A 26,145-nucleotide genomic window follows, 5' to 3' on the forward strand; every position below is an offset into this window, starting at 1 on the left:
TGTGTGTGTGTGTTTATGACTTACTAGACCAGATGGACATTGTGTGTTGAACTGGTGAAGGCACCCTTTCTTCTCTACCCTTGGAGGGTGGGGGGCTAGTTCCTGATTTCCCCTCCCCTTCCTTTTGCTTTCCTTCCTTTTCCTCGTCTTCTCCTTGCTCATCTTCCCCCCTTTCCCTTTCTTCTCCTTCTTCTCTTTCGTCTTTGGCTTCATCTTTTTGGCTCGAGGATGTATTAATCACGTTATTATGGCTTTTTTCTTTTTTAAACTTGGAGGAGAAGAATGCCCTAAGGAGCCTCAAAGCCCAGCCCTGTGCTGTGTCCGAGGGTCCGGGGCTCCCTGTACTGAGGGTGTGTAACACCCGCCCCAGTGGGGCTCCGTGAAGTGTGGCTGTTGTGTCTCCTGATCAGAGTGTGCTCTGTGCCTGGCTTTCTCTCCTTTGACCTTGGACCCTGCCTCCTAACTCATGGCTGGTGCTGCAGCCCGTGAAGTGGGCTGTGTCCTGTCTTGGACCCTGGTAGGACAGAGAACAGAGACTCTTAAGGCAAAGAGCACGTGTCTTCAGCTGGGGCAGCCCCTCTCTGCTTCTCTCCCTCTTTGGGGAAGACCTACCTGGTGCTCTGGCAGTTACCAGTGAGTGTGTGCTCTCACCCCGTGTGGAGATGAGTGATGTGGGGACTTACGGGAGCCCCTGGTGGGTGCTGGTGGCATATAAGGCAGATTGCCAGCCCTGTGCAGGTGTGCTTGGGGCGGCTCTCCAGCCCTGTCGGAGCTTCGCACCTACATACAGAAATGAAAGTGAAAAGTGTTTTTGTTTGTGCTTAATTTGTGACAAAGACGAATTCGTGGCAGGAGGCTGTGAGCCAGGTCAGGAGGGCCTCCTGGTGTGGCAGCAGTCGCCCCTGCTCAGCCCGGAGCCAAGGAGGAGCAGGGGAGGATTCCTGGAGCTCTGGGGTGGGGACTACATCCGGCGTCTGACTGCGGCTGGTGAGGGCAGGAGGGTGGCGGGGGACCCGCTGGGGGACTCCAGGGAGCCCTGTGTCCAGTACCTTCTGCCTTCCCTGCTGGGACCTCTTCCTTCACCACTGCTCTTTCTCAGAGAGCAGCTGGGCACGGGAGGGCGGTGCGGAGGGTGGCAGTGGCTCTTTGAGAAGGCACACACTTCGTTTCAGACCAGCTGACCATTTCAGCCTAGATAATTTCCCTGAGTTCTGAAATGGACTTGGCACACCGGGCAGGCTGTCTGCTTATAGGACCGCAGTGCGGAGGCAGGAGTGCCTGCTTGTGACCTGTGTTTGCATTTGCGACTCGGGCTGTCATCCTGGAGGGACTTCTCTTGTGTGGACGTCAGGAGGAACCAACTGGAGCGCATTCAGGCCTTTGATCGGCTTCCATCTGGAAGGCTGTGGTTGAGAATATGCCATGGTGTTCTGTCTCCACGGCGTGATGGGGACAACACCAAGCTTACAGAGGTGTGTGAGGTTTAAGTGTCACCACTTCCTTCTTGTTTCTGGATGGCCCTCTATCAGTTCAGCTAATGGACGTCCCATTACTGTCCAGTCTGTCTCCCACGTTAGCTCCTCACAACCAAATCCAGGTCCCTAATCACCAATCAGAAAGGGGGCATTTTTTTTTTTTTTAAAGCTCAATGATTTTTTGAGCATCTCGTGTAGGTGAGGCGCTCTGGTGGGTGCTTGAGGATACAGAGAGAGTGACCCAGAGCTCCCAAGGAGGTCACACTGGACTGGCAAAGACAGACATATGAACTGGTGGTTACAGTGCAGAAAATGGGACAGCAGAGGGGGCAGAGACGTTACAGGGGACAGAGGAAGGGGTGTTGGTTATAGGCCTGGAGATAGAGCGGGAAAGGCTTTGGGAAAAAGGAAACAAGCTTGGATGAAGACATGGGGTTGAAACCTTTAAGCCACTTGGGCTTTGCTGGAGGCGGGAGGGCTGAGGCCAAGAGACAGGACGGTCAAGAAAGGCCTTGTGGGAGTTCCCGTTGTGGTGCAGTGGTTGACGAGTCCGACTAGGAACCATGGGGTTGCGGGTTCGATCCCTGGCCTTGCTCAGTGGGTTGGGGATCCAGCATTGCTGTGAGCTGTGGTGTAAGTTGTAGACGCGGCTCAGATCCCGTGTTGCTATGGCTGTGGCATAGGCCGGCAGCTGCAGCTCCAATTAGACCCCTGGCCTGAGAACCTCCATATGCCATGGAAGTGGCCCTAGAAAAGGCAAAAAGACCAAAAAAAAAAAAAAAAAGAAAGGCCTTGTGTACCAGGCTAAGAGCACAGGCTTTATTCACGGGCCACGTGCCCAGAGATGGGAGGTGTAGGTCTTGGCATTTGGAATAACCCTTCAGTGAGGACCACCCCGCATTAGGTGAAGGCAGTTGTAGGACTTGAGACCAGAGACGCCTTTAAGGAAGATCTGCAGTCGTCCGGGACAGAGACAGTGAGGGCCGATGGAAGTGGAGTCGGGGCTGGGGGGATGGCTGGATTTGGGATTTCAGTTCTGGTTGATTAGAGGGAGGGAGAACGAGCAAGCAGGACGTGGGTATGACCAGGCCTCTACTCTTTGTGAGGCTCTGCTCATGTCCTGCCCCTCTCCGGGGGGGGCGGGGAGGGGGGCGTCTTTCTGTCCACGCCCCAACGGCTGGTGCCCCTCTGGCCCCAGCTGCCTCTGCTCCGTTCATCTTGCTTTTGTATGTTCTTAAGTTTGTTTGGCTTTTCCCTAAGAAGGGGAAGCTCTTAAAAGGTAGGATGGGAGTTCCCTTCGTGGCGCAGTGGTTAACGAATCCGACTAGGAACCATGAGGTTGCGGGTTCGGTCCCTGCCCTTGCTCAGTGGGTTAAGGATCCGGCATTGCCGTGAGCTGTGGTGTAGGTTGCAGACGCGGCTCGGATCCCGCGTTGCTGTGGCTCTGGCGTAGGCCGGTGGCTACAGCTCCGATTGGACCCCTAGCCTGGGAACCTCCATATGCCATGGGAGCGGCCCAAGAAATAGCAACAACAACAACAATAACAACAACAACAGCAACAACAAAAAAGACAAAAAAAAAGGTAGGATGTGCATATTATGCTTTTTGGGGTGCAATGTTAGGTATTGAATGTTACTTATGCATAATATTATGGGGGCTTGGGAATAACTTCTTCCATTGAACTCTGGCTTTCTTCTGAGAAGGAAAAATTGAACACCAGTGTCAATAGGAGGCTTCCTCCATCCAGAGGAATACATTTGTGACTTGTGTGTCTCAAGAAGGCATTTAAACAAGCGGATACACGCCCCGATCATCCCAAAGGAACTGAAGAGATGGGGGGTTTTAAGGAATAGACTCGCACTTTTGTCATTTAGTTCCGGAAACAGCTTACCTGGAACGGCGCCTCTGGTGGGTTGGCAGATCACCCAGGACAGTGCATTGAATTGTGGTCCAATTAATTTCGTGTTTGTGGTTCCCTCGGCAGGTCCAGAGCCTGGCGTCCCGTGTGTGCTGTCGCCTGTCAATGCCTCCCACCCAGTCCAGGCCTTGATGGAGAGCTTCACCGTCCTGTCGGGGTGTGCCAGCCGGGGCACCATGGGGCGGCCACAGGAGGTGCACGTCCTGAACCTCCGCGCCGCCGACCAGGGGCCCGGGCAGCCGCAGAGCGAGGTAGGCGCAGGTGCCAGCTTTCTGCCCACTGCCCCTCTGGATCTGTAATGTCCCTTTTCCGAATGAAGAGTCCTTTTCTTCCCTTCTGGGTGTCGCGAGGATGCTCACGTATGAACGTAAATGGGGAGGAGGACACAAAAGTACCCTCGAGAGAGAGAAGGATGTCAGATCATCCAGAAGCCTCGCTCTCTGGGCTGGGCAACTCTGGGGCTTCGCGCTGGAGAGGTTTCTCAGCTTTTCACCTCTCCTGCCCCACCCCCACCCCACCATTGTTTTTAAGAATTGCATTTTTTCAACATGGTTGTGAAAAAACAAATAAGGTGCCATTTCTTTGTTATTATCAAATGTCTGTCCCATCTCCTGCTGTGCCCCGTCTTTCTTCTTTCTTGGCTTTGTCTCGTGAGCCTATTGCTCCTGCAGGATGGGTCAGGGGCCAGACTCTGGAATAAGGATGGCCGTACCTTGTATTTGCATGGAGACGCCCTGGGGGCGGGTAGCTCTGTCTGCTCTCCAGGCAGCTTCTGGAAGATGGAGGTGGTCTTGGTGGTGGTGATGCTCAGAGAGCCTCGGTCTTTCTTCTGTCCTCGGCTCGGTCTGAAGCACCCATACACGTGCTCCCTGAGGTCCTGTTACTGTCCCATGTTCCAGGGGACAGCCAGGTACAAAGCTAACTCACCTGCTCAAGGTCATTACCTTAAGAGAGAAGTGGCCTCCTCTCTCTTGTGGCTCAGAAATGACCTGGGTTGTGGCTAATGAGCTCCTCTTTTTACGATTACACACAGTTGTCGCTCTTTCTGCTTTTAAGCTTCTGGGTCAGAAATGTTATTACTCAGGTAGTATCCCTCTGGGGAGAGAGAAACCACAAAAAACCCTGATCCCAGAGAAGTGTAGAAAATCTAACGGAGCGTGGAATTTATCTTGGGGTTTCGTTCTGGTCAAGAACGTTAATTTCCAGAACCATTTGTTGCTGTGCCTCAACCACTCTTTGTTTTGAGGGGGGTGGGACTAGGAGAGGCGAGGGGTCCAGAAGGATGAGGAAACTGATTTTAATCTTGTGCAGAGTTGGCTCATTTCAAAGACGGATCATCGCATTCTTCCAGCCATGCTGGAAATTATTGTTAATACTCTTGGTCGCTTGTCAGTGTTGCTGCAGCACATATTTCAGGTTGGATTTCTTTAGCCCAGTAATGCCTCTTTAATTCTTAACTGATGGGGGGAGAATTTGTGGTGGGAGGGAAGGGAGGAAGGAGGAAGTGCAGTTCCTATGAAGCATTGCTGACTCCAGTGATTCTTGAGCAGCAATAATTATTCATTTTATATATGCTCTCTCAGAGGAGCCGAGAAAGAAAAGCAAAGCCAAGCTATTACCGAGGCAGCCACGGGAGAAATTCCGTGTGTTAAATTGTGCGGCGCGTGTGTTGATTCTGCAAAGATTCACCTAAGACTCTGTGGAAGCAGAGGAATGACAGCCGGACTCTGCCCCATCGGTAGTCACTGTGTCAGATCAAAATAGCCAGGGTGGCACCGAGGGTGCCCACGGTTAGTGGGGATCAAGGACATGGTGTGTTCAGTGAGGAAGTGAAGAAAGCGGGCACGTCAGGCGTGATCCCTCAAACGTGGTTAAAAACCTGGGCATACGCCTCCCCCTTCAATATTTGTGTACGGATATATGATTTGGGGTTAGTGCTTTGCAGATATTTCTGAGATCAGGCACCTGAGGGAAATTGCCCTCTTTCCTTCGTTGAGGGGCTTGATGCAATTAGATGGTTGTACTTCAGTCTTGTTTGCAAACAAGATGGGACACGTGGTCTTTGGCAATTCGCTCTGGCTCTGAGCTCCTCTCGTTCGGTCGCCCGGGAGTGTTTCCGGTCCGCAGAGCGAGTGTTGAAGATGCTCTCGGAGCACGAGGGCCCTGGCAAAGAGAGAAAGAAGCAGAGTTGGCATGTGGACGGTGAGCCGGGGATGGGGAAATATGATAGCTCTGTTCACCTTCCTCCCCGTGACTGCGGAGACACAGTAGGGCAGCCACGCCAACCCCGCTGAACAGTCATCTGAACTAGACGACCCCGGGATTCTACCCCGAAGTACATACCCAAGGGGAAGGAAAACGTGTCCCCACAAAAACGTGTCCGTGGATGTTCGTGGGAGCGGAAGAGAGGGAGCAACTCGGACGTCCATCAGCTGAGGAGTGGACGAGGCCACGCGGCCCGGGCATCCGGTGGAGGTTATTCAGCAACAAAAAGGAATGAAACATGCAGCCTGAAAATGTTATGCTGAGTGAAAGAAGACAGACGCGGAAGACAGATCCTGCCTGACTCCATATGTATGAAATGTCCAGAACAGGCAAATTTAGAGGGATAGAAAGTAACCCAGAGGTTGTTGGGGGAAAAAGAGAGAAATGGGAGCTGACTGTTCATAAGCACAGAGTTTTATTTGGGGGGAGGGAACAGAAAGGTTCTAAAATTACAAACTGTAGTGATGGTTTCACAATTGCATGTGAATATACGGAATACCAGTGGTAAATGTGAATATACTAAAGACCATTGACTTGTACTTGAAATGGGTGAATTTGATGGCATGTGAATTTTATCTCAGTAAAGTTGGTAAAAAAAAACCAATTCAACCTCATTCTAATTACCCATAAAATTTACTTTATGGCTTCCTCCTCCAACCTAAACCCACCCAACTCTTTTTGCTGATATTCTCAGTGGATAAGTTGACTTGGATAGAGATGCTATTATGTATGGTCTGTGCTAAAAAACATCCCAACCACTTGGCTCTAGGGGGGTATTAGCGGGAGGACTAGAGGCAGCCTTTGCGTGCGTCTCTACCAAATATTAAGGGCAAATGTTTTTCGAGATGAAATGATAAATGTTGTTTATACATGAGAAAAGAATGCCCTGCTGGCTCCACGCCATAACTGCTTTGACTCCTGTGACCGAGGTAGTTGTTTTTCATAAGGTCCTCCTTCCACGCGAGGGGGTCACTAAATCAACCCTGGCCCCCTCACCCCCACCCCCACCCCACCCCCGGCTTGTTATTGGTGCAGATCAGCATTAAGATCTATTATAAATCACCCCTTCTCACTGAATTCCTGCCCCCCAGGCGCCTTAAGTCTCCCAGCCGAGGAGAGGCTGCAGCTTTTCCTGTGGGGAGGAGGTGACAGAGCCTACACCTGGAAGGAATAACGCCGCAGGTTGACCGACTTTGGGGAAACAGCTACGTTTAAGTTAGATAAACAATTTGCTAGGCCACCAGGGAATTTGTATCAGAAACATACTTGCTGTAATAACGGACCCCCAAGCCCTCGGTGCCAAAGCGTGGTTTTGCTGTTGACCCGCCTGCTGGGTTCTCCTCAGGACAGACCTGTAGTTGGGGATTTTCCATCCGAGCCCACACCTCTCATGTGTGACCATCGGTTTTGGAAGCGACAGTCCTGGAAGTGAGCAGCAAACGGGAAGAAGACTGAGGAAGGCGGAAGAGGATAAATAGCCCTGAGAGATCAGCCTTGTTGTCTAGAATAAGGGAGCAGGTGTCATCGTTTTCATTCTCTAAAAACCAACACCCTGGTGCCCTTTAACGGCAAAGTCCCCCCCACCCCCCGCTTCCTTCCCTGTCCTCTCCCTCGACCCCCACCCCACCCCGCCCCAGTCTGGTCCCTCTGGGTGTTGTTTCCTGATTCCTGAGAAGCATTACACACCGCTGATGGCGTGTTAACAGATACATACTTTCCTTAGTTGCTGGAATGGCAACAATTTTGTGTCCTCTCCTCTAATTTTTATTGTGACCTGCTTTTTTTGTTGTTGGAGATGCTGCTTTTCTCTTTGCCGTGCAACTGCTTGGTTATTAGGAAAAGCCCTTAGTTAGCAGCATATGTGTGTATAAAAGATATGGGCGTTTAAATTTATGTATTTGTTTTGACCTTAAAGAAGTGACTGTTTATGGGCCTGCCAGCGATTGGCTGGAGGGGTGCAGTGAGCATCTGGGAGGACCCACTGCCATGGGAAGGGGGCCAGGTTTAATAATTTGATCCTCACCCGGCAGAAAGCTCAGAATTCTTCATTCTTTATATATTTACTTATTCTCTGATTCATTCCAAAAAAAAAAAAAAAAGAATTTGGGATGGGCTTCTAACAATAGACATTCCAACAGTGTAAGCAGAAATGCAAAACGAGGACAAAAGGGAGATGTAGGTTGTTAGAAAAGTGTTGTTTGTTAGCCGTACGGGTTAATGGGGTTGGTATGTGGAATCTGAAATTTGGCTCCAAGCTTCTTGGTGGGCAGGGCCATTTGGGATGTGCGGTTAATCACACATGTGGCTCCAACTCACTTTTACTTTGTCCCTTCTTGGAGGACTGTGGCATAAGCTTGTCCCTTTCTTAGTTCTGTTTGAGGGCAGGAGAGACCACAGTTGGGAAACAGAGAAGTAAACACATCTCAAAGGCTCACTGTTCTGCTGGCCTCTTAAAAGCTGCCTGACGCCTGGAATAACAGTAACAGCCACAATAGTGGGGGGTGGCGACGTGCCTGCTCGGGCCGGCCACCTGCCTGGCACTTGCGTGGTCTCTGGCCATCCTCAAGGTCAGCCTCACTGGGAGGGAGCCTTAGGCAGGTGGTACGGTGGCCCCCGGGCGTGGAGCCCGCCTCTGAGCCGGCGCTGCTGGACTCTGCAGTCCCAGCCTTTCCCACACTTGAGTCCACGTCCCTTCCACCTTGAGCTCCCACCTTGCTCCTGGTGCTACGGAACCTGCCAACCTGTCTCGCTTGACTCTACCTGTTAGCTGAGCCAGCACATCTCCCACGGAAGGGCCGGGTTTCCTGCACATGCTTGTGATCGCTCTTTCTGATGCTCAGCGTTCCTTTTCATTCCCTTCCTTGTGGCTTTGGGGCCGTGTGTCAGGGGGTTTCATGGGTGGCATCGTCTCTTTCTTTTCTCCTTTTGGGCGGGCGTTGAAGAGGGTGGCGTCTAGTGGCAGGGATTATAAGGGCAGGGCTGAGCGCAGGCGCCCTCGCGCTCCGTGGGGTCTTAACCCGCCCTAAACGCCCCCTCCCGCCTGGGTTTTGATCATGTCCCGCCCCCTGCCAGTCCTGACCCCAAAGAAGGCTTCCAGCTTTTCACAAAGGTAACTCACCTGTCCTCTCTAGTAATCCACGGCTGGTCCCCGAACTTGTTGAGCTGCGTGACCAGGGAGGCAGACACGTTCAGGGCTCTTCCTGCTGGGGGTGAAATGCAGGAGCTTCTGGATGCGGACTTTGCCTTCTGAGCCCACATCTTTTTTGCTTGCTTTGAGCCATCTGGCCCTTTAGGGAGTAAGTGGTTTTGAGATCCCTACTACATGCCTACTTACCTAACTGTTCTTACTACCTACCTACTTAACTATGTAGCCTTACCAGCTACCTACTTACCTAACTATCCTTACTACCTACCTACCTATCTGTTTATCCTTACCAACTACCTACTTACCTTTTTATCCTTACTGACTACCTTCTTACCCATCTATCTATCCTTACTAACTACCCACTTACCTACCTATCCTATAGCCACAAAATTACTAGGCGGACAGCTTCTCTCTCCCTCCCCACTCCCCACAGTGACTAAAATACACACAGAACGGTGCGGGGGTGGGCGATGGGTGCATGTCCTACCTTCGCCCATCCCCACTAAAAGAACTGATCCAAAATTTCAAGGCTGGTTTTTTTGGTGAGCCTGCCTGTGAGAGCAGAAATAGCCAATGCCCGCCAGCACGGGCGCACCTTCCTTCTCTTAGCTGGGCCCTTCCCCTCTGCTCTTGTTCAGCAGGGACTCCCCATTGCTGGTCCTGTGTATGTGCTGGCCAAACGCCCAAGCAAACTCCAGGCTCTTTATGTTTCAGAGATGTTACAGGTGGCAGGTGCCAAGCAAGTGTGAAAGTAGACCCCTCGCACACAGACACTGTGTATTAGGGAAATTCAGTTACTGAATAAATACCTTCCGGACGTAAACACTGCCTGGGGTCTGTCTAAATAGTGCTTGTTTTGGAAGTCACTCTGCCCCACAGGTAAGGTTACCGCTGAACCGGCCCATTCGTCACAGGCCTACAGCACGTTGAGCAGGAGGTTGCACGGACCACAGGCCCATGTTTCTGAAAAGGCATTTCTCTCTCTGTGCCTTCTCCTCTCTCTCCTTTGTGCTCCCTCAGCCTCTCTCCTCTTCTCTCTCCCCTTTCCCTCTCTCCCTCCTCCTTCCTCCATGCCTTTGAGTATTGCTGGGGCCATTATGTCATTAACTTGAAAGGCAGCTGAATCCGACTTATCGTAGCTCAGCATGAATGAACCCAACTACTATCCATGAGGATGCAGGTTCTATCCCTGGCCTCGCTCAGTGCGTTAAGGACCCAGCGTTGCCGTGAGCTGTGGTGCAGGTCGCAGACGTGGCTTGGATCTGATGCTCCTGTGGCTGTGGTGTAGGCAGGCGGCTGTAGCCTGGCAACCTCCTAGCCTGGCAACCTCCATATGCTGCAGGTATGGCTCTAAGAAGACCAAAAAAAAAAAAGAAAAAGCAAAAAAGAAAAAGACGTTTCCTTTGGCTTGAAGCTGCTCAGGACGGTTTAAATGATGAGACTGTCCTGGGCAGCACAAAGGTGCCAGGCCAGGACTGGCCAGAGGAGCTGGCTTGGGGGCCACGAGGCAGCCAGGCCTCTGGTGGCTGTTTCCACAGAGGACATTGCAGGCCAGGTTGAAGTAGTCATGGATGGTCCCTAACACATTGGGTCAAGAGGTCCAGGCTGCAACTACAGCTAACTCTTGAATAAGAACGCCCCAGAAACCCCTGTCTTGGAACTTTAGAAACAGTGAAGGCAGAAGCAGAGTGATAATAGTCAACATTAAGATTTAGCAAACACATTAGGACATAAGAAGTGAAGAAGTGGAGTTCCCAGAGTGGCGAGGCGGAAACGAATCTGACTAGGAACCATGAGGTTGCAGGTTCGATTCCTGGCCTTGCTCTGTGGGTTAGGGATCCGGCGTTGCTGTGAGCTGTGGTGTAGGCGAAAGCTCGGCTCAGACCCTGCGATGCTATGGCTGGGGTGTAGGCCTAGCCTGGGAGCCTCCAGATGCTGCAGGTGCGGCCCTAAAAAGATGGGGAGGTGGGAGAGAAGTCAAGAAGTTACAATGTTCCTACCAAGACTGTCTGGCCACTTGGCTCAAACCCTGCCATCCATCACAGGGACGGCCAGCTGCTGTCACACTGCCCTAGGAAAGCACAACCCTCTGCCCGCAGGGGGATTCCGCCCGCTTGGACTCTGCCCGTTTGGCCTGAGGCAGTGCTGGTTATGGCCTCTGCTGGCTGGGAGCTGACAGATTGGAAAGGCCTCTCCTGTTACTGCCTCTTCGCCAGGCTGGAGAAGAGACGGCCTTGATGCCTTCTAAAATGCGTCCCCCGGCAGATTTCCCAGCCGGTGTGGTGGGGAAAAAAACCTCTTTACAGAGGTTGGGGTTTGCCCTCCCGATCCATACTTCTGTGGCCGTGGTGACTTCTCTTTCAAAAATTGTATAATTTCCCCAAAATGCTGTTAGACAGTGTTTCTATAGGAGCACCCTCTACATGCGAAAGTGTGACTTTTTGCTCTCAGAACTTTTTGGAGACCATTTTATAAAGCAGTCGAGGGAGTTCCGTTGTGGCCCATGAGGATGTAGGCTCCATCCCTGGCCTCGCCCAGTGGGTTAAGGATCTGGTGTTGCTGTGAGCTGTGGTGTAGGTCACAGATGCGGCTCGGATCCTGCGTTGCTGTGGCTCTGGTGTAGGCCAGTGGCTACAGCTCCGATTCAGCCCCTAGCCTGGGAACCTCCATATGCCGCAGGGGCACCCCTGCAGCACAAAAATAAAACAAAAATAAAATAAATAGAAAAGCAGTTGACCAAAGTAAGGAGCAGGTGTACAAATCGGAGCCCCAGACGTGCGGATTGGGCACACGCCCAGTTTGTTTTGTGTTGCAGAATATCGATGTAGCCAACTTGTATTTCCTTGTTTCCATTGCTTATTTGTTATCCTGACGTTTTGCTGGAGAATGGCAATTTACTGCTAGTACCTTTGATTTAAATTCTCAGATCCTGGAGTTCCCGCTGTGGTGCAGTGGGCTAAGGATCCTACGTTGCTGCAGCTGTGGCTCAGGTTGCCGCTTCAGTTTGGATCCGATCCCAGGCCCAGGAACTTCTATGGGCCATGGGTGCTGCCAAACACCAAACCAAACCAAAATTCAGATGCTGCAGATGTATTTCTGATACTACTTTCCAGCATTACCCGCACTGCGTTTTCCAACTACTTCCTTGAAAATTAGACACGTGTAATTATTCCTCCCCCCCCCCCCCCCGCCGCAGTGAAGAGGCCGTGCATGAACTTGGCCCTCTCTGCTGCATCTTCCTTCCCTCTCCTTGCCCACAGCTTAGATGGCGCGTCTGTGCATCCCGCCTTTGCCTTCTTTCCTCTCTGCAGCCTGCCCTCTCTCTCCTTGTCTCTGGGGATGCCCTTTTGACCAACACGTGGGATGCTGGGGCTGGGGAGGTGCCCTCGAGAGACAGTGCAGTCCTCATGGCAGGGCCTCCCCAGGCTTTCCCCAGGCTTCCTGTGTAGAGCTCCAGTCGGAGCTCCAGGGCCCCCTGCCTCTCTCATCCTCCCTCAGGTGCCCGTGCTGTGCTCTGGGGGGGAGGGGGTGGCTGCCAGCCTCGGGCAGAGGGCTGAGCTCAGCGCTGTCACCTCCCAAGCCTGTGGCTCTGGGCGAGTCACTTCATTCTCTGCGCCCCAGGCTCCTGTCTGTAGGTGGAGAGGCTAAGAGTGTTTTTTTGGAGGGTTCACCAGGGCTGAGAGAAGGCTCTGGGGCCGTAGGGCTGGCGTGTATGCCAGGCACACAGGGCACCTTCACACACTAGCTCTTCTTCTCATCTCTGTGCAGCCTTCCTAAGCCCGTTTCCTCCCCGTGCTGGGGTGTCCAGCCTACCCCCTGTCCCATCAGTGGCTCTGCTACCGTCTGTCTCAGGACTTCGGAAGCATCTCGGACTTAGCCATTCACTCGAAGCCTGTGTTTGCTCAGCCACCGCTTTTCTTCCTGCTCCTCTGAAATCTCCCCCATGTCTGTGCTCCTTTCCTCTCACCTGCAGCCCCTTTACCAGTCTCCTGGGACAGGTGCCTTCGGCACGAGGCCCTGGCTCTTTCCGTCCGGCCTGTGGACGGCTTCATCGACCTGCCTTTCTCGAAAGAACTCTCCTGTAATTGATTGCTTGGGGCCCTCCCCTACAGACACGTTCAGTGAGTTACGCCCTGAGACCTACTGTGTCCTAGGCGGGCGCTCTGGGGCTCCCTCCTCATCTTCACATCCTGCGCATTCATGGGCTATTGAGGGAGAATAAAGTTAGTGCAGTGTGACAAATAATAGGACCATTATTTGTGATAAAATTAACAGTAATTTGCAGGCGCCCAATAGAGGGAGTGGCGATTCCACCTGCAGGTGAGGGGTAGGGCTGAGAAGAGAGCATCGGGCGAAGGGCTTGAAGGTCAAGTGTAAGTCACTGGGCAGAAGCGCGGGGAGGCTCCTTGCGACACGAAGGGAAGGGCGGGACCGTGTGCGGAGGCAGATCCTTCCTTGTTCACAGTGTGGCTGGTGTACACACCAGGGAGTGGCAAACCGTGGGCCACTCCTGCCTGGTGCTTATTTTCGTATGTATGTAATTTCCGTACCCTAAAGTTCACCTGTTTACCGCATACAAGCCAATGGTTTTCAATCTAATTTTAGAACATTTTTAGCACCCCACATCAGCCCCGTAGCAAGCACTCCCCATTCCCTAGGTTCCCACGCCTGCCCGAGGCCACCACTAATCTACTTTCTTTATAGATTTGAAATTCTGGACATTTTAAATAAGTGGAACCGTGCAATATGGGTGATTTTTAAGCCTGGCTTCTCTCAACATAATGCATTTGAGGGTTCATCCGTGCTGTCACATGTGTTAAATTATTTCATCCTGTGTTATTGCTGAATAGTATTCTTTTGAATGGCGAGAGCATATCTTACTTATCCATTCATCAGTCTGATGCCCGTTTTTGTAAGTAAAGTTTGTTTTTCGGAGGGGGGGAATAAATACTATTTTATGGGCACCTAGCCATGTGCGTTTGTTTATCTGTCGTCTGTAGCTGCTTCCTCAGGACAGTGGAAGAGCTGAATAGAGCCCCAAATGTTTACAGTCTGGCCATTGGCAGATAAAGCTTGCCCAGCCCTGGCGTAGAAGATGGGGACGGCGACGGGGGCCGTGGTGGGAGGGCTGGGGTCTGCAGGGGAGATGAGGCTGGAAAGGCTGCACGAGCCAGGATCTGGACTTAATCCTGTGCATCAGTGTTTCTCCAAGTGTGTGTGGTATGTGACCCCTGCCTCTGAATCCCGGGGAAACGCTTGTGTGCAGATTCCGCAGCCTCGGCCCTGACCTTTCAGTGGAACCACTGCCCACAGCTTTTTCTTGATGCCACCTGAACCGCGTTCTTAACCCTGTCCATCCCGGCCGCGGTGGAAGCCCACGCGTGAGTCTGGACACTCTGGCGATCCCTCTCCTGACTGCTTTGTCCTCCTCCATCTCCCTCTCGTTGCTCTGAGTCCCCTGCCTCCCCCACCACGATCTGCACTTCCGCCGGCCCGAGAGTATATGGTTTCTCGTGGTATGTGCTCCCGAATCACGGGGGTTAGTTTGCATGCTCAGCTGATGCGTGGGCTTCGTGAGGGCAGGAACCACGCTGGACCCTTTTGCATTTCGATACTGGGCTTTTGCATGATGCTGAGGGGGTTATTTAAAGTGTCACCTTAGGAGTTCCCGTCGTGGCTCAGTGGTTAACAAATCCAACTAGGAACCAAGATGTTGCGGGTTCAATTCCTGGCCTCGCTCAGTGGGTTAAGGATCCAGCGTTGCCGTGAGCTGTAGCAGATGCAGCTGGGATCCCGTGTTGCTGTGGCTGTGGTGTAGACCAGTGGCTACAGCTCCGGTTGGACCCCTAGCCTGGGAACCTCCATATGCTGTGGGTGCGGCCCTAAAAAGACAAAGAAATAAAGTAAAATAAAATGTCACCTCCAAGGAGTCCCCATGTGGCTCAGCACATTACAGATCCGGCATCACCACTGCAGTGGCTTGGATCACTGCTGTGGTGCAGGTTTGATCCCTGGCCTGGGGACTTCCACGTGCCACGGGTGTGACCAAAAAAAGTAAAAAAATAAAGTGTCACTGTAGGTCTTCGTAAATTACTCCCCGTTTCCACAGTGTACTTTGATTTGATTTCATTGCATCAGTGGACTTGACATTGTGTTCCAGGCCCCTCCGAAGTGCTGAGGCCGAGCAGGTACCCTCCACTTTGTATCAGTATGTTGAGTGATTTTTCTACTGAAGACTCATGCTACTCACTGCATCTACCTTCCTCAGATCTGTTTCGGTCTTTCCCTACCCCGTTTCTCTGTCTTTGTTACATTTTCTTTTACTGGGAAGGATTTGAGTCCTCTGCTGGTATACTAGTTAGTCTTGCCCTCCGCGGGGCAAGAGCTATAAATGGTTTTTGACTCCATGCTGCTCCCCTGGGCAGCTCATTTGATCTGAGCCGGGTTTGAAGTTGGGCCACTGCGAATGATCTGTCCTCCTGCTGGAGGGGTGATTCCCAGCCAATTCTTAATATCACTGGAATTAATTACCCTTGATGCCTCCAATTGAAAGAGGACATTTGCTGGACCGTGTATCGTTAACTACTTAATAACGCGATTTTTAAAAATTGTGTGTTTCTTCTTTGCTCAGCGAGCCCTTAAAATATCCCTGCCTGGATAGTAATTTGTTCCCTGTTTCATGTGGCTTTTTCCTTTGTTTACTCTGGACTCAAGTCTTTGTAGCTTGTTTTCTAAGTCAGCTCAAAAGTTGCTGGTCATTGGATTTGGCAGCCTTTTTAAGCTTTACCCACCAGAACCCTACAGGAAGTTGTGTGTCGGCCAGAAGAGTCTGTTTATTTAGAGCATGGTGTCCAGCAGAAGCAATCCATTTATGAGGGTCTGGTCTTAAAGACACAGGGCTGTGACTGTTGGAAGGGCTGCTGCTCTGGCTGCCATTGTACTTGTGTGTGCTGTGCCTTCTCTCCAGGCTGCTAGGGCCTCTCAGCGAGACGGCCGGCTAATTAAAACAGTCCTGTCCCTGAAGCTCCTTGGCCTTGTCTGAAATGCTAAAATGTCAACGTCCAGATGCTGGATCGCCCTTTCAGACTCCTAAGAGCAAGATTCATTTTTTAAAAACCAATTGTCTTCTATAAGCTTAGCACCGTTTTTCTAGTATCCTGATGGGATTTTGCTCCCAGGAGGGCCGTCCTGACTTAAAATTTTAAAACAGAGTTCCCGTTGTGGCTCAGTGTGTTAAAAACCCAAGTAGCACCCCTGAGGATGCGGGTTTGATCCCTGGCCTGGCTCAGTGGGTTAAGGATCCCGCGTTGCGGTGAGCTGTGGTGTAGGTCTCAGATGTGGTTCGGATCCCCTGTGGCTGTGTCTGTGGTGTAGGCTGGCAGCTGCAGCTCTGATTCCACCCCTAGCCTGGGAACTTCATATGCCACAGGTGGGGCCCCAAAAAGATGAAAAAAAAAAAAAAAAGTAAAAGAAAGAAGAAAAGAAAGCTAAACTAAAACTAAGGTGAAACAGCTGTACATTTAACTCCGGGCTGTGGTTTTTTGCCCACAGTCATTTGGAATTATCTGGATTCTCATCCAAGGCACCCTATGACAGTACTTTCTATTCATGGCATTTTCCACCTGAACGATGGAGTCCTTTGACTGAATCTAGAATTTGAACATTCCGTGGTGGAGGAGAGGCACATGGCAGGTATGATTTGGCTTCTTCTGAAGATGGACTGGATTAAATGTCACCGGGGGGCCCCCCCGTAAGCCAAGGAGAACGGCTGGAGGAGCCGGGATCACGGTTAGAGCCCCGTTCTTGCCTGGAGCCCAAATACTCCCTTGGGTACATTGAGGTTTAATTTCTGCTTGTTGACACAGGTGTACCCTCACGTGATTCTTGTTGAATGTGCTCCCACCAGTTGGTGCGGTGGCCGCAGCCTTCACGTGCCCGCCGCTGGGCGTGCTGCACGTCGGCTCTCAATACCTGTGCACGGATTTAAAGGGCAGCAGCCTTGGGATCTTAAGAGGTGAGCCCCCCACCAGTGTGGCCTCGCCCTTAGGGCTGTGGGCACGTCTGCAGGTGCCTTGGGAGAGGGGACGGGGAGATGTGGCAGCTGCTGAAAGGACGGAGAGAGGAGGGGCAGGGGAAAAGGAGGCGGCGCGTCTCCGCTCCAGCCACGCTCCTGTCGCATCAGTGGCCAACAGGTGGATGTGTCGAGAGGTGGAGGTTCTACGAGGTTTCTCCTCCCGAAGGCATTGCTTTTTCCCGAAGTCTTAGGTAAATTTAAAACTTAATGAAGTTAAAACGAATACCTTGCAGTTTCTCTCCTCCCCCTCTCAACCTCGAGTAGATAGATGTGCAGGCAGGATTGTCCTCGGGACTCAGGAGCTTCTGAAGATAAAGGGAGAAGCCCAAGTCTGTCTGGATGGGGACTATGCCTGCTTTGCTGGGAGACACGTCTTCTTTGCTTGACACTCTATGTCTCAAATGTGGGGGGCTTCCAAAATCAGAGGCGACTGGTGAGCTGCATTTTGGGGATGAGTCAGCCTCTGTCGTCTGCCCCAGAGGACTTTGGGAGTGCAATTTCCCTCCGCTATACGCTGCGCGCCCCACAGTGTCATCGGGTGCTGTGGACCCAAGGCTTCTGCCTCTTCCCCAGTGTCGGTTCTTTCTGCTGAGCCGAGAGGCCTTTAGAGGCTCCGCTGCTGGCCCCTGATGGCTCTTTGTATGTCGTCAGTGTTGGTGTTGCCATTTGTTTTTGCTTCCTGCTTTCATAGGGGTTGAAGATTCCAGTCTTTTCCCTTCTTAATAGATTCAGATAGTGAGAATCTAAATGAAATGGTCATAGTACCGTGGCGAACACGTATTCCCCCGAAAAGATCTTTTTTGTTCAGATTTAATGCCGTTAATATCTAATTCCCAGTGTTTTAGTTGGAAGCTGTTCCAATTTCCCAAATCATAAAATCTTTCAAAACCGACTCCAAGTTACTTTTTCTTGATTCAGTTCGCCTCCTTGTTGCGTTTTGTAAAAAGCCCATTTCCAAATAGGGAAATGACCTATGTTTATAAGAGACCCGAGTAATAAGGACCCCCTGACTTGCGGTGAGTTTTTCTGATGTTTTTGGAGCCGTGTGTGTGTGTGGGGGGGTGTTTCCTCCTCTTTTCCCCATGTGTTCTCATATGCGTTTCCTAAACACTTTCCCTGGCCTGGTACCATTACTGTGTATATGTCCTACATGTGTTTCCTATTTTTTATGACTCATGCTTACGGTACCCATAAAGGTTTATCCTTTGTCTTGGCTCCGAGTAATGAGCCCACTTGCACATTTCCAGCGGAGATGTGGGTTGGGACTTTTGCATTTAATCCTGCAGAATAGGCCTCCTGAAAGCAAAAAGTGCAGGAAGCATGACATAGTCATTGAAGGCTTTTCTTCTCCCTGAGGAAGTGGCCAGCTCCGTCTTTGTGACTTTCTTAATTTGTGTTTTCCAGGTTTTCTCTTCTCTTTGCCCCTTCTAAGCCATTTCCCTCCTTATGAGCAAGCCCACCAGCGGGGGACTAGCTGGGACAGGTGCCTGTCTCCCTCCCCCTGCCGCTTCCTGTGGTAAAGGGTTTGGTGGGGGAGGAAATGGAGATAATTAAACTGAAATGGTATCTGTATTACATGTGGCAGCAAACACCAGCGGGTCTTCTTGGATTCAAACAAACATTCAGACCCAAGAGATGGTCACAGGCCACAGGTGGTTTCAGTCCACTAAGGGATGTGGGGAGTGCCCACCGTGGCACAAGGAGGTCGATGGCGTCTCTGCAGCGCCAGCAAACACAGGTTCGATCCCCAGCCAGCACAGTGGGTTTAAGGATGCGGCGTTGCTGAAGCTGCGGCATAGGTTGTGACGGCTGCTGGGATCTGATCCCTGGCCTGGAGACGGGAAACTCCATATGCCGAGGGGTGGCCAAAAAAGACAACGGATGTAGGGCAGGGTAGCCTGGTCTTCCTCATGTTTGGGTGCCTGTGGCTGTCTATACATTAGTTCATACTGTCATCTGGAACTCTCCAATGGACGCTCAAATGCTAGATCTGCATGGTGTGTGCGTGTGTGTCTGTGTGTCTGGGTCTCTCTGTCTGTCTGTCTCTGTTTTGGATGCTTCACACCTTCCAGGAGCTAAAAAGCATCTCTATAGGAATAGTTTCCATGGTGCCCGAGAAGGACATGCCCGGTTTCCAAGAGTCTCTGCCCTCAGAGAAGCCCCTAAATCTCTCTTCCTGTCAGATAGTTTTAATGTTTCTAATGCCTATACAATTTACCAATCAGGAGTAATTTTTCTTATAAACAAATTGTCTTTTATTATAGTTGACGTATTGTTTTAAATTAGGGCATAGAGAGATAAGAGCGTTAACACAAGATCAAATTCTCACGTGGAAGAGGAATAAATGTTGCCAATTCTTTGCCCACACCCGTGAATTTTATTATTCTTATTGTCATGTATTCCTGACTAGGCTAAATAATGGCTCTCAAAGACATGCCCACATCCTAATCCCTAAAATCTGTGAATGTTACCATGGGAATATTCTATAGAAGGAGTTTTTGCACACGTGGTTAATTGAAGGAATTGGAGGTGAGAAGAGTCCCCTGGGTTATCCGGGCGGCCTCTGAATGCAACCACATGGGTCCTTATGGGCCCAAGATTTGACGTAGACAAAGAGGAGGAGCCGAGGTGGCCGTGGAGGCAGGGACGGGAAGGACGGGCCCGAGAGCCACAGCTGTGAGAAGCTGGGAGAGGCGAGGGATGGGTCCTCGCCCAGAGCCTCTGGAGATGCTGGTGTCTCTGCTGATGCCTTGATTTGGGCTCAGTAACACTGATTTTGGACATCTGGCCTCAGAACTATGGGAGAATAATTTTCTGTTGTTTTAAGCCACCACGTTTCTAGTGATTTGTTACAGCAGCCACAGGAATTCAAATAAACCCTGTCTCAGCATAGCTCAGGAGATGGTCTGGAGTTCCAGGCAGCCCTCCTGTCCCCATTTTGTCCACTCTTCCGTTCTCCATCTCTGTAAAGGGCACCATCACCCAGTTGCGAAGGCCAAAATCCTTGACATGATCCAGGACTTCCTGTTTGCTCAGATGGCACACCCAATCCTGTTTATTCTACCGTAAAAATATATTCGGAATCTGCCCAGCTTTGATCCCCCTCCAGCCTCCCCCCCGCCACCATCGCTGGTTTGAGCCACCATCAGGTCTTTACTCCGAGGCACAGGGGACCCCTAACCCAGGTCCCTTAAGAGCACAGGATCTGGAGCTAGGGTGCCTGTGCTGGAAGCCTGGTTCCCTCTTTATGATGGAACCGGGCTTTTTAATTTTCCTTCTGTGAGGATAATAATAAGCATCTACCTTGTAAGGAGCCCAACAATGACACAGCTAAACTGTGTCAAGGGCTTAGAACAGCGGTTGGAATATAAAAGTACGCAGTAAAAGGAAGCTGCGGTCATTATTCGCTGATAGGACCTATTCTCCACATAGCGGCCTTTAAAAACTCAAGTCCAGCCACAAAATTCACCAGTTCAGCTTCCCGTGGGGGCTTGCCATTGCCTTTAGAATAGAATGCCCAGTCCCCAGTGTAACTGTCACCCGTCTCCCACTGCTCTCACCATTTTGACCACATCGCGGTGGCTGGCTCAGATGTCCCTCAGAGGCTCAGGGCGTGTTCCTGCTTCCCATCCTCCGCCCGGAACACTTCTTGGTTATTCAGAGGACTGGTTCCCTGCCCTCCTCCGGGCCCCGCCCAGCCATCCCCTCTATATCAAGGCCTTCACAGACCAGCCCATTTAAAATAACCCTACCCCCTGGCCCCCCACTGCCTCCAAACCCTGTTTTTAAGAATAACTCCTATCACCACCCAATATTTATATTTTTTCCTAATATTTATATTAAAAGGTATTTATTGTCTGTCCCTTCCATTAAAATATCCATGAGATATATGTTGTGCACTATCTCCAGTAATTAGAACATACCCAGCATGTAGTAAGCATTCAATAACTATAGGTGAAATAAAGGTTTGAATGGACACGTGAATACCTTGATCATAACAGTTTAGCTTTATTAAATGAACAGAGTTCATTTAATTTCTTATATTCATTATATTTTCCGGAAAATCCGGTTATTGATATTGCTATGTATGGTTCAGTTATAAAATAATCTTACCTGTAGACCCATGTGAGTCTCAGTGCCTTCGTTTGTCACTGTGAAGCGGTTGGGAAGATTGAAATCTAGTGTTTCCTTCAGTGTTCTTTTTTTTCTTTTTTTTTTTTTCCTGCATCTACATTGAGAGTTAAGGGCATATTTTAAAAATATAGTTAGTTCAGGCCTCCAAAATGAAAAACAGCGTAACTTGCATTTAGTAAAAAATACTGATTGAAAAGCAGAATGAAAGTGTTTCTGGAATTGTTGAACTAGAAAATACCCTTAAAGACACGCTCAGCCTACAGTGGGTTAGGAACCACCTAATAGCTGAAATGTAAACGAACAAAATCTGATGTCTTATTGCTGTTCTTCAAATTATTTTTTTAAACCTGGATTAAGTAGGATTTACAGAGCGGGGGGCAAATCTGGCCTCCAGATACTTGGGAAAATGCTTTGGAGGGTGGAACTCGGAGTTCTCGAGGGCTTAGATCCTACGGCCTCGCACAGTAGAACTTTCATGATTTTCCAAACAGCTCACTGTTTCCTCAGGACAGAGTACACACAGCGAATCCTTCTTCCTCTCCCTCTCTTATTTATTGAAATACGGAAGATTAGAGGAACTAATCATTCCAGTTCGCTCCAGCGAAGTCCCCTCCCCACGTAATTAGAAGCAGGCCGCTGGACCGCGGGTCAGCATCCTCCGCGAACTGCCCGCAAGGCATTGTGGGAGTGACGAGGGCTGCAACCCGCACAGCGGCCGCTCTGAGATGCAGACGCGGGCGGAGACCACCACCTGCGAACCGGGAGGACAGACCTGGAAACACGTTATTGCCCTAAACACACAGGATAGAAACGTAACCAACTTGATTTAATCAAGTGCAGCTGGGCCCAGATAAACACACAAGCGCTGAGGAGTCAGGCCTGCTAGAAGGTTCTGGGGCTCGGGAGGCGCGTTGCTGCAGTAATTGGAGCCAGGTGTGCTTGGCCTGGCGACGCTCTTGGGAGGTGAGAATTTGGAGAGGTTTGAAATCGGGATGTGGTTTGGCTGAGGGCAGGAAGCAAAATTTTCCAAGACGAGGGGAGGAGGCTGGTAAATAAAACGGCCGAGGTGAGGCGTCTGAAATACGTTAGGACACCGAGTGCCCTGGCGGCTGTGGAAGCCTGTGTCTGATGGCCTCGCCTGGTGGTGTTTACGGCGGGAGGATGGGTGCCCAGCTGTACGGATGCAGGGCTTCAAAGCCAGACGAACTGGTACAGCCTTTAACGCTGGAAGGGGCCGTGTGGGGAGACCTCTAGAGATAAATGTTTGTCCCCAAATGTCTCAGCCTCAGACTGGGAGAAACGTCTAGCTTTACCTCATCCAGTGACTTCAGCTGTTTTGGAAGGACTTCATGGCTTTAGCACATCCTGTGTCCCTGTTTCTCTGGAAGGCATACTCCAGGACCAAAAGTAGGTGATGGAGTTTCTGTCCAGAAATTTGGGGTCTCCTCCGAGCAGATGTGGTGTTGGGGTTAAGTGTGGAATAAACGTGGTTTCTCAGGACTGGTCTTGGTTGGAGTCTAATCATTGTACAACTATAAATGTAATAAACTCATTGAGTAATAACCCCCCCCTACACACAATGCCCCCCCCCCACGCCCCATTTGCAACGAAATTTGGAGAGTGGGACTTGAGCACGGCTTAGCCTTGCCTCAACGGGAGTAACTGGTGAAGGTGACCGCGTTGGTGCTGCTGGTGGTCTGTCTTTCAGGCCTGGTCTTTGATGAGACCCAAGTCCCAGAGGTTGAGGGGAAAGCTCAGAAATGGCCAGAAAAGCTGCTTGTGTTTTTGTTAGGAAGCTAAGGGTCATGTATGCAGCCTATTCAGTTTGTCCTCCTGCTTCAAAATCCAGGGACCTGTAGGCACTGATGCAGCCAGAGTCAAACATTGTAAATGGTTTCTTCAGAGGATTAAGAAAACCCGCATCCTGATCAGTCTTAGCAGCACCCCCTGCAAGGATGTTGTTAGCGGTGGTTTACAGACAAAGCAATTGAGGCTGAGAAAGGTTAGGTTGTCTCTGCCCAAGGTCATGAGCTGGGGAGCAATTGGCAGAGCCCAAGCTTGAACCTGCAGCACACATCTGCTATAGATGGGGACAAGGCGGGCGTTCCCAAGGTTGAGACATTTGCTCAGTCATTAAATCAGTGTTTATTAAGCACCTGTCGCTTGGCAGTCCTGATGCCCCTTGAGAATTTGCCGAAGGTAGCAAAGAGCATGCCTAGCCAGTTCTCCGTGTTCCTCCTCCTATTTAGATGACCTCAGCTGCCCTGCTCTCCTGAACGGGGGGCTTAAGTCTTGCTCCCAATGTTATCTGTTAACTTTAATCCTGGAGGTAAGTCTTTGAGCTGCACTCAAATAGCCATCTGCTGAGAATTACAGGTGAATAGCTGGGTTGTCATCTATAGGTTAAGAAAGGGGCAGGTTGGGGCACCCTGTTGCGATGGCTCTGTGCTATGCAGACAACTCTCTTTACTGGCTTATCTGTGCCAAAATATTACCAAATAGCTTGGAAACAGGTTGGTGTTTTGCCCTTTAGGGGAAAAAAAAGACTACGGAGTTGAATTTGGAAAGGAATCTCGGAAAATATTTCAGTAAAACAATGTATCATTCACATGCCTAAAAATCCAGCACTTCAGGGCTCCTGCTGGCAGAGTCAGGTGAACTTTGAGATATATTATGACTTGATCTTGAATTCTTGCACATCTCGAGTAAGCTGAAAGTTGGCTATTTTAGTTTTCTTGGCAGTGACCTTTTATCAGAAATGCTTTAGGAGATATGCCTTAGATAGAAGCCAAAAATCCTTCTGGTAGCTTTCTCTCCTACAGCTGCCTTCTTGTCCTTTCAACTTTATAAAAACATAAATGGAAGGCTATCCCAACACCAGGATGGGGAGTCACTCCACGTGTGGGTTCATCTTGCCTTGGTCTTCAATACATTCCTTCACTTTATTCTAAAAGTGTGCGAGTGTTTACCACGTGCAGGCACTGTTCTCGGACCGCAGATGCAGTGCTAAGAAGGCAGCGTTTCAGCCTTTGCGGTGCCTCCATGGTTTTGAACACGAGGTATCTGGGTATTCAAGTAGCACTTGAAGGGGTGGTGGTTGGGGAGGTGAGAAAGGCTCCCTTGAGAAGGTGCACTTGCTCAGAGGCACAAATGATGAAAAGGAGTGAGCCACGCACAGATCCAGGGGAAGAATAGGCCTGATAAAGGACCTGCTTGTGTCATGACCTGAAGCTTGGAAGCAGCTTAGTGGATGTGGCTGGAGTTGAGCAAGTGAGCAAGGAGGAAAGCATGGCGGTGGGATTCATTAGTCTAGGGTCAGGTCGTTTTGCCGGAGGAGAAGCCGTCTTTGGCATTCCTTATGTTTGTGTGTTCTTATCCAGGGGTTAAAAATCTGAAGGTTCAGGGAACCCTTCTTTTCCAGTAACAGAGGATTGGTTCTAAAAGGAGAGACATGGATAGTTCCACGAGCAGGATAAGTAGAGGCTGGATCCCTAGGGTGGATATTTGGGTTTTGGTCCCAGTGATGCCATAACCAGCACTCGGGCACACCATCACTGCTCTGGGCTTCAGTGGCCTCTAGAATAAATATTTGGAGTAGAATATATCCAAAATCTCCTATATCACTAGAGGTCGATGATTTTATTTATTTATTTATTTATTTTGTCTTTTTAGGGCCACACCTGTGGCATATGCAAGATCCCAGGCTAGGGGTCGAATCAGAGCTACAGCTGGCCGGCCTATACCACAGCCACAGCAATGCAGGATCTGTGAGCTACACCACAGCTCATTGCAACGCCAGATCCTTAATCCATTGCGCGAGGCCAGGGATCAAACCCAAGTCCTCATGGATACTAGTTGGGTTCATTACCGCGGAGCCATGACAGCAACACCAAAGATTTTATTATAGACAGATTTCATTTTGTGTTTTATCCTCTTGCTTCTTTCAGATTTTTATCCGCACGGCTTAACCAAGTCCCCTGGTTTCTAATTTATTTTACGCCTTTGCCTATTGCTTTGCTTCTGGAACAGCCAGTGAAGGACGAGAAAAAAAAAGTGCGGGAAGAAATGCGGGTGGGGGCGGGACATGAGAGAACTTTATAACGTCTCACCTGGGATCCAGATCGGCCTGTGCGCCTGCCTAGCAGTGCCCATTCAGCACATTGCCCGTTGGCCTGAAAGAACTCCCAGGCATCAAATGAGTTCATTGAAAGGCCTGAGACGTGGCCTCAGGCGAATGATTTGCAGTATAACCGAGAGCAGCCATTGTCCTCCTTAAGGAGCGTTACGGCTCTTTGGTCTCCCTGGCGGAGGTGAGCAGACCAAGGGAACCTCATCGTTTGGAAAGCATCAGAATAAGAGCAGCTTTGTGCCACAGCTGTGGCTCTAAGGCCTACCGTCTCCAGAAGTTGACCTGTGGCAAATGTGGCTACCCTGCCAAGTGAAAGACAGAGTACAACCGGGGTGCAAAAGCTCAAAGATGAAATACCTCTAGGACTGGTCGAATGCGGCACCTAAAAATTGTATATGGCAGATTCAGGCATAGATTCTGGGAAGGAACAGCACCTAAACCCACGATGGCAGCTGTTGTGGCATCTGCTTCATCGTAAGGGTGTCAGCAAAGTCATGCAATAAATGTTCTGGTTTTAAAAAAATTTTTAAAAAGAGGGTTATCCTCTCAAAATAGTGTTTTTAGAACCTGACCGTGTAATAATGTTTGCATCAACTCTTTTTTTTTTGGTCTTTTGTCTTTTTAGGGCTGCACCCGCAGCATATGGAGGTTCCCAGGCTAGGGGTCGAATCGGAGCTACAGCGGCCAGCCTACACCACAGCCACAGCAATGCCAGATCCTAGCCGAGTCTGTGACCTAGTCTGATTAGTTTCTGCTGCGCCATGATGGGAACTCCTGACTCTTTTGTTTTTAAATCATATTTTGATTTATTAGAAGCTCTACATTTTGACAGAATTTAGAAAAATCCTCCAGTCTTCCTGAAATTCAGTATAATCATGCAACTCTCTCATTGAAAAGTATACTTAAAAGAAATTAACAAAGCCAAAAAAATCACCTTGTCTTAGGACTATTATCTTGTCGACACTACCTATTTTAAAAGACATTGTAAATCTTGATTTACCTTT

At 50.2% G+C, this 26,145-nt stretch overlaps 1 protein-coding gene and 1 pseudogene across 2 annotated transcripts in view; both read left to right on the forward strand.

Moving 5' to 3' along the window:
* The window catches only part of TGFBR3 (transforming growth factor beta receptor 3), a 200,792-nt gene that overhangs the window by 81,998 nt on the left and 92,649 nt on the right, over positions 1 to 26,145 (forward strand). For both annotated transcript variants that reach the window (XM_047785319.1, XM_047785318.1), the window contains exon 3: positions 3,461 to 3,645. In XM_047785319.1, the coding sequence (XP_047641275.1) occupies positions 3,461 to 3,645 (185 nt within the window). The remainder of the gene's footprint in view (positions 1 to 3,460; positions 3,646 to 26,145) is intronic.
* Positions 3,746 to 25,799, forward strand: LOC125130034 (60S ribosomal protein L37-like; annotated as a pseudogene).

This window comes from Phacochoerus africanus, chromosome 6, assembly GCF_016906955.1.
Source record: "Phacochoerus africanus isolate WHEZ1 chromosome 6, ROS_Pafr_v1, whole genome shotgun sequence".
NCBI lineage: Eukaryota > Metazoa > Chordata > Mammalia > Artiodactyla > Suidae > Phacochoerus > Phacochoerus africanus.